This window comes from Mchenga conophoros, linkage group LG6 (assembly GCF_057382185.1).
Source record: "Mchenga conophoros isolate Kocher_MC1m ecotype Shallow Benthic linkage group LG6, M_conophoros_male_GT1.1, whole genome shotgun sequence".
Classification (NCBI taxonomy): domain Eukaryota; kingdom Metazoa; phylum Chordata; class Actinopteri; order Cichliformes; family Cichlidae; genus Mchenga; species Mchenga conophoros.
Window position 1 is genome coordinate 15,734,063 of NC_140531.1, and position 8,587 is coordinate 15,742,649.

General features: G+C 40.7%; 1 protein-coding gene across 1 annotated transcript in view; it reads left to right on the forward strand.

Moving 5' to 3' along the window:
- Positions 1-1,090: 1,090 nt before the first annotated feature.
- Positions 1,091-8,587, forward strand: part of LOC146572369 (uncharacterized) — an 18,382-nt gene continuing 10,885 nt past the window's right edge. The window contains exons 1-5 of the mRNA XM_085278485.1: positions 1,091-1,618; positions 2,313-2,433; positions 2,515-2,677; positions 2,791-2,983; positions 4,528-4,629. Coding sequence (XP_085134611.1) covers positions 1,580-1,618; positions 2,313-2,433; positions 2,515-2,677; positions 2,791-2,983; positions 4,528-4,629 — 618 coding nt within the window. The 5' untranslated portion in view covers positions 1,091-1,579. The remainder of the gene's footprint in view (positions 1,619-2,312; positions 2,434-2,514; positions 2,678-2,790; positions 2,984-4,527; positions 4,630-8,587) is intronic.

Here is an 8,587-nt window from a genome sequence, read left to right on the forward strand (position 1 = left end):
GCACTGCGCTTACATTATAGTTCAATCAACAAATAGTTATTATTGATTTATTATTGAATTTGTTTAGTAATAATTATTAGTATTTAATCACATTAGCACAGTGGGGTGACAAAAATATTCCACATACTAGAAATGCTGCTCAGCATTTCATAAATTACATTTTCAACAAATGTTGGAGTAAAAACACAGTTACAGGGAAAATGTGTCTGTCTGTAAATATTAACTAAACATTTCTATGTGCTACAAAACAGACATAATTGTAAAATGCTAAAAAACAATAAAACTTTACCTGTCTAGTCTTCAGTGGTGTACCGGGCTCGAGGCACCTTTAAACGCAAACTCAAGGATTGGCAGCAGACCGGGGTACAGTCTCTCACCAAACCCTGAAGCGTACCCCCACCCAGGATAACCACCAAACACAATAAACTAAAAAAAAAAAGCAAAACAACAAACAAGTGCTTCGATGGAAGGGCAGCACAGCCACCCAGCTGAAACACACTTACTAAAAGGGAGTTTGCTCAATTACAGTGACCACCATCACTCACCCACTTAAAAGCAAAACAAACTGACATCCAGTCTCCACTAAAATGTCCAAAGCTCCTGGATGAGCCCCCACTTATGTTACGACCCGGCTCAAAAGCCGCAACATAAAAAAAGGAGACGAATACCAGAGTGTAGGTGAAAAGAGGTTTATCTTAAAATGGACTATCAGGTTGGCTAAAATTGCTGGTGCCACCAAGGCAAAGACTAGTGAGCTCCCCGGAAAGCTTGCTTCAGGTATGCTTTTATCCACACCTGACTAGGTGTGGCCAATTAGCACCAGCTGAACACACTGAGCAGATTAGGGGCTGCAGAGGGACGTAACAATGTGCTGAGGTGAAACTATACTTTCAATAATATTACCACTACAGTCTGTTAACCACCGAAATAATCTATGCTGGTCAGCTAGCTAAAAGTCTTTACTTTAGCATGCCAAATCAGAAGCTAACATTAGCATTTGCTAGCGTCAGCCGGGAAGGTCTGAGGCTTAACCCTTGTGCGCCCGCCTGTTCTCGGGGCGTGGGTCGTGGTGACCCCCCGAGGTGTGTGTGTGTGTGTGTGTGTGTGTGTGTGTGTGAGTGCGTCTATGTGGTATGGATTGACATTTGACCTGCGCTGTACCTGGGCTCCGGGGACATTTCGACTTTTTGCTGTGTATTCATGTGTCCCCCTAAAACATGACTTGTAAATGCATTTTTAAGTGTCTAAATAATAATTTTTTCTACTTCTTATGAGGTCATTATTTATCTTTTGACCTGTATTTGCTTAAACTGTAGTGTAAATTCATTTATTAAACTATAATTAAAAGATTTTCTGATTTTCTTAAAAGTCCACCTATACCCCTCACCTGATTTTTGTGTATTCCAGTGTATTGCACAGCGACGTTTCGAGTTAGAGTGGATGTGTGTAGGTACTGCAATTTAATACACATTTTCAATACACACGGCCGGAAGTCATTGTGATTGGTAGGCTATATATATAGGCGGTACCTACAGGAAACGGCGCCACAACTTTCGCGCGCGTGCCCTTTAACAAGTGTATGTCGACGGCAATACGAAGACGGATTAAAAACACAAAGGTAAGCCTTTTTTAATGTAAAATGCACCATGACTTTAATACTATATGAAATTATAGGTGCACAGGCCTATATTAAACTGGTTTAATTTATGCTTTATGGACTGTTAGTGAGTCTTTGAAGAAGTAAAACAGCCCCAGCGTTTGTCATTGAGTAAATAAAATAGGGCTGACGACTAACCGCGTCAACGCGATAAAGCGGGCTAACCCGTGTTAGGATTTACTCGGTGTTAAAGCATTATTGTGGCTTAAACGTGTTAATGCCGACATCGCGACTAACGCGATTAACAATTAAACCAGCGCAGTCTGAGTCAAAATCCCTGATGTCGCTGTTAGCTAATTTCGGGCAGTTTGTCCAATGTCTGTCCATTCTGCTGACAGCCCTAAAATAAAAGCAAGGGTATAAGTGTATTTAGTCGTGTATTTATTTATATGCCTGAAGAAAAAACTTCTTACAGTTTTGATGCCTAAGCTTTCTCAGTACTTGTATCACTCTCTGCAGTCGCCATTACAGAAATGTCACATGTCGCCATTTTGAGTACTAGGCCTTTAACATTTTAAAAGAAGGCATAAATTAGCACTATGAATAAGTCAGCTGTGTTTATGCTGTAAACTACACTACTGCTAGTTCTGCTACTACTGATGATGATGACAATGATGACGATAATCGTAATACTTTATATGCTTTGGTAATACAGCCAATCGTACAGGAGAACATGCGAAGGAGACTCATTCCTCCACGGGAGGATGCAGTCTGTCATGTTTCTGCTGGAAGGGACAAACTGGGACTTGATATCCACTACATAAATGCCTTCAAAGGTAAGTTGGTCTTTAGTTTGGATTAGATTTGGAGTTTGTCACTGTCTTTTGTCACTCACTTGGTATGCCTCTGCAATTCAGGTCGGGGCATTTTCACGACTGTTCCATTCCAAAAAGGAGACTTTCTTTTGGAATACAGACGTAAACTCATAACAAAAGAAGAATGTGAGCGGAGACACAGAGTTTATCATGACAGCCTGAAGGTGTTCATGTTTGAATTCAAGTTTGATGGAAAACTCTGGTGGTGCGTATTATATCAGTGTAGTTTGATTAAGATTAAATTACACATTGCTTTTGATTTATGAAAAAAAAGCTTCCTAACTAGTTAAGCTAATACTTTTTTGCCTAACCCCACAGTGTGGATGCATCTCAAGAAGATGGGTCATTAGGCAGACTTGGACTGATGTGGTTGTCGTTGACAAGTGCTAAGATGAAAATATTAAATATCAATGGAAAGCCCCATCTATGCTTATTTGCAAGCAGAGACATAAGTCCAGGTGAAGAAATAGACTATAATTATGGTGACTCGGATTGGCTCTGGAGATGCAAGGTATTTCTACAATTGTACTTTTTGGAACTGATAAATTGCATACCCTAAGCCATTTTTACATTTGTACCTACTCAAATTGGCTTAACGTGACTTAGGGCATCTAGTTTTTCACTGAAATTGAGTATCACCTACTGTGCCTGGGGTAACTATAGCAATGCAGCCGAGCATCCAGTGATATAAATGCCACAGCAAGCATGGACGTCAAGGTGACAAAATGCCTGCTGCTCAGTCTATACTTTAGTGTTCAATTCAGGGATCACGTTGTTAATTTTGGTCGCTATTTCAAACATTTCAGAGTTTCAAAAATGATGGCTTGGATTTTCACGAAGGAGGCGCACTCATAACTTATCGAGTGACACCATTGACCAGCCACCTGGTGGCATTCAGTCTATGTCAAATTTTCTGATCACTTTGGATCACTTGGAACCTTGGTGCAGTAGTTACTGAAAAACTACATGGTACTATAACCTACTGGAAAAACAGGGGTAGGTACTAATGGAAAACAGGCAATTGTGATGGCTGCCACATCAAAGCCCTCTAAAAGCACTAAAAAAATATCAGCAGGTATGCAGAAATAAAAAATGGCTTTCGGTTTCTAAATTTTAACAGTGATTGATGTTTAATGTGATTCTACACAGCAAAATCTCCAGTGTTAAATTAACACTGGAGAGTGTCTATAAGGGTCCACACCTCTGAGTGTTAAATACAACACTGTTGAGTGTTAAATTAACACTTTTGACAGTGTTATATGTTTAAAAGTAACCTAGTCAGTTTTGAAGATTAACAATGGCTAACACTGAGCAGTGCTGATTTTCTAACACTGGAAAATAACTCAAAATGTTAGAAATATTCCAGTGTTAGAAAATCAGCACTGCTCAGTGTTAGTCTTTGTTAATCTTCAAAACTGACTAGGTTACTTTTAAACATATAACACTGTCAAAAGTGTTAATTCAACACTCAACAGTGTTGTGTGGACCCATATAGACACTCTCTAGTGTTAATTTAACACTGGAGATTTTGCTGTGTAGCCTCTTTAGTTAGATTCATTTTAAATTTTGTCCCTCGAAGATAAATGGGCCCTAGTGACAGTTCGTTGCTGCTACAGGTGATTGTTTTACTCCTTTAGCAATGGCTTAAAAAATAAAGAAATCACACTGACTATTTGTCTCTTAATCATAGGGCCTTAAATTCTCTATACATGACAGTGAATATTTTAAAGACAATAGCTTGAAACTTATCTTTCTCATACAGTTTATTTAATGTTTCAAAAGCCTCTTCAAAAATGCACTGTATATTCATTTTCTATCTGTTACACACGAAGACGGAGACCAGCCAGATTCAGAAGACTGTGAGCTGCCTAAAGCCGCAACCAAACAGCTTTCCAAACAATGATCTGATTTTAATGAATGTTTCTCATGCACGATGTGTACCTTACGCTATTTGCCAATAGTGAAATGGTCTATTCATCCTCTTGAGTGATGCATTTTTAGTAACTGTCAGATTACTGTTCTTTTGTCTTCATTCTCTATCTGTTACACATGAAGACTGAGACCAGCCAGATTCAGAAGACTGTGAGCTGCCTAAAGCCGCAACCAAACAGCTTTCCAAACAATGATCTGGACCTGAAACATCCAGAGCCTGAAAGGGTAAATATAATCCAGTGTACCACTTAATGAACTAATAATTTAATCTATCATCATTCTTTATGGATGCTGTGTGTGTGTGTGTTTGGCAGTCACCTGGGTGTGATGTGATTTACATGGACCGTGGCTTGTAGGTCCTTTTCATTGTTTCAAAGTGCAAGTCTGGATAACATCTGAGTGAGTGTGTGTGTGTGTGTGTGTGTGTGTTAACCACCCAAATGTGACTTAGGAGGACCACACTGTTATTGGGAGACTCCGTCAAAGTTTGCTTCATGGTGACATCACTCTGGTTTTAGGAGGGGTCTTCTCGTATTTCTTGACAGTTTGACCTACAGCATGCAGAACTGACCGCATGTGCTTTGTTTCTATGTGGTTTGAAACTCAGGCTTGAACATTAAGATAGATAGTACTATACAACTTAACTTGTTTTAGGCACTTTTTACTGCTTTAGTGCATGGGCTCTCTCGCTGTGTACTCTGGCTTCTTCCCACAGTCCAAAGATGTAACTTATGGGGTTAGGTTAACTGGTGATTCAAAACTGCCCTTTGGTGTGAATGCAAATGCTTGTCCTTCCATGTTAGACTGGTGATCTGTCCAGGTTGTACTGCCCTATGGTAGCTGGTATAGGCCCCAAAACTGCTACCCCACAATCCTGATAAGGATAAGTGGAAGAGGATGGATGATTGCAAAGGAATCAGTTGTTAACTATTGTAGCCAGTATTTTTTTCAGAAGAAAACATTTCTTGAGTGGAAAGGCCCCCCCCCCCCCACACACACACATGCAAATTAAAAACAGAAGCACAGGCCTGCCCAGTACAGTTGCAAGAAGAGCACTTGGTCTAATCTTTGTGCCATCTTTTCTTTGTTGCAGGATCTTGATGAAGAAATGCCTCAGCAAGGCTCAGAAGCCATGCATTCTTCTTCAGTGCAAGATTTTGAAGAGGTAACATTGACCTAGGACAGATTTTAATGAATGTTTCTCATGCACGATGTGTACCTTACGCTATTTGCCAATAGTGAAATGGTCTATTCATCCTCTTGAGTGATGCATTTTTAGTAACTGTCAGATTACTGTTCTTTTGTCTTCATTCTCTATCTGTTACACACGAAGACTGAGACCAGCCAGATTCAGAAGACTGTGAGCTGCCTAAAGCCGCAACCAAACAGCTTTCCAAACAATGATCTGGACCTGAAACATCCAGAGCCTGAAAGGGTAAATATAATCCAGTGTACCACTTAATGAACTAATAATTTAATCTATCATCATTCTTTATGGATGCTGTGTGTGTGTGTGTTTGGCAGTCACCTGGGTGTGATGTGATTTACATGGACCGTGGCTTGTAGGTCCTTTTCATTGTTTCAAAGTGCAAGTCTGGATAACATCTGAGTGTGTGTGTGTGTGTGTGTTAACCACCCAAATGTGACTTAGGAGGACCACACTGTTATTGGGGGACTCCGTCAAAGTTTGCTTCATGGTGACATCACTCTGGTTTTAGGAGGGGTCTTCTCGTATGTCTTGACAGTTTGACCTACAGCATGCAGAGCTCACTGCATGTGCTTTGTTTCTATGTTGAAATTTTTTGAAACTCAGGCTTGAACATTAAGATAGATAGTACTATACAACTTCTTAACTTGTTTTAGGCACTTTTTACTGCTTTAGTGCATGGGCTCTCTCTGGCTGTGTACTCTGGCTTCTTCCCACAGTCCAAAGATGTAGCTTATGGGGTTAGGTTAACTGGTGATTCAAAACTGCCCTTTGGTGTGAATGCAAATGCTTGTCCTTCCATGTTAGACTGGTGATCTGTCCAGGTTGTACTGCCCTATGGTAGCTGGTATAGGCCCCAAAACTGCTACCCCACAATCCTGATAAGGATAAGTGGAAGAGGATGGATGATTGCAAAGGAATCAGTTGTTAATTATTGTAGCCAGTATTTTTTTCAGAAGAAAACATTTCTTGAGTGGAAAGCCCCCCCCCCCCCCCCCACACACACACACACATGCAAATTAAAAACAGAAGCACAGGCCTGCCCAGTACAGTTGCAAGAAGAGCACTTGGTCTAATCTTTGTGCCATCTTTTCTTTGTTGCAGGATCTTGATGAAGAAATGCCTCAGCAAGGCTCAGAAGCCATGCATTCTTCTTCAGTGCAAGATTTTGAAGAGGTAACATTGACCTAGGACAGATTTTAATGAATGTTTCTCATGCACGATGTGTACCTTACGCTATTTGCCAATAGTGAAATGGTCTATTCATCCTCTTGAGTGATGCATTTTTAGTAACTGTCAGATTACTGTTCTTTTGTCTTCATTCTCTATCTGTTACACACGAAGACTGAGACCAGCCAGATTCAGAAGACTGTGAGCTGCCTAAAGCCGCAACCAAACAGCTTTCCAAACAATGATCTGGACCTGAAACATCCAGAGCCTGAAAGGGTAAATATAATCCAGTGTACCACTTAATGAACTAATAATTTAATCTATCATCATTCTTTATGGATGCTGTGTGTGTGTGTGTGTGTTTGGCAGTCACCTGGGTGTGATGTGATTTACATGGACCGTGGCTTGTAGGTCCTTTTCATTGTTTCAAAGTGCAAGTCTGGATAACATCTGAGTGAGTGTGTGTGTGTGTGTGTGTGTGTTAACCACCCAAATGTGACTTAGGAGGACCACACTGTTATTGGGAGACTCCGTCAAAGTTTGCTTCATGGTGACATCACTCTGGTTTTAGGAGGGGTCTTCTCGTATTTCTTGACAGTTTGACCTACAGCATGCAGAACTGACCGCATGTGCTTTGTTTCTATGTGGTTTGAAACTCAGGCTTGAACATTAAGATAGATAGTACTATACAACTTAACTTGTTTTAGGCACTTTTTACTGCTTTAGTGCATGGGCTCTCTCGCTGTGTACTCTGGCTTCTTCCCACAGTCCAAAGATGTAACTTATGGGGTTAGGTTAACTGGTGATTCAAAACTGCCCTTTGGTGTGAATGCAAATGCTTGTCCTTCCATGTTAGACTGGTGATCTGTCCAGGTTGTACTGCCCTATGGTAGCTGGTATAGGCCCCAAAACTGCTACCCCACAATCCTGATAAGGATAAGTGGAAGAGGATGGATGATTGCAAAGGAATCAGTTGTTAACTATTGTAGCCAGTATTTTTTTCAGAAGAAAACATTTCTTGAGTGGAAAGGCCCCCCCCCCCCCACACACACACATGCAAATTAAAAACAGAAGCACAGGCCTGCCCAGTACAGTTGCAAGAAGAGCACTTGGTCTAATCTTTGTGCCATCTTTTCTTTGTTGCAGGATCTTGATGAAGAAATGCCTCAGCAAGGCTCAGAAGCCATGCATTCTTCTTCAGTGCAAGATTTTGAAGAGGTAACATTGACCTAGGACAGATTTTAATGAATGTTTCTCATGCACGATGTGTACCTTACGCTATTTGCCAATAGTGAAATGGTCTATTCATCCTCTTGAGTGATGCATTTTTAGTAACTGTCAGATTACTGTTCTTTTGTCTTCATTCTCTATCTGTTACACACGAAGACTGAGACCAGCCAGATTCAGAAGACTGTGAGCTGCCTAAAGCCGCAACCAAACAGCTTTCCAAACAATGATCTGGACCTGAAACATCCAGAGCCTGAAAGGGTAAATATAATCCAGTGTACCACTTAATGAACTAATAATTTAATCTATCATCATTCTTTATGGATGCTGTGTGTGTGTGTGTGTGTTTGGCAGTCACCTGGGTGTGATGTGATTTACATGGACCGTGGCTTGTAGGTCCTTTTCATTGTTTCAAAGTGCAAGTCTGGATAACATCTGTGTGTGTGTGTGTGTGTGTGTTAACCACCCAAATGTGACTTAGGAGGACCACACTGTTATTGGGGGACTCCGTCAAAGTTTGCTTCATGGTGACATCACTCTGGTTTTAGGAGGGGTCTTCTCGTATGTCTTGACAGTTTG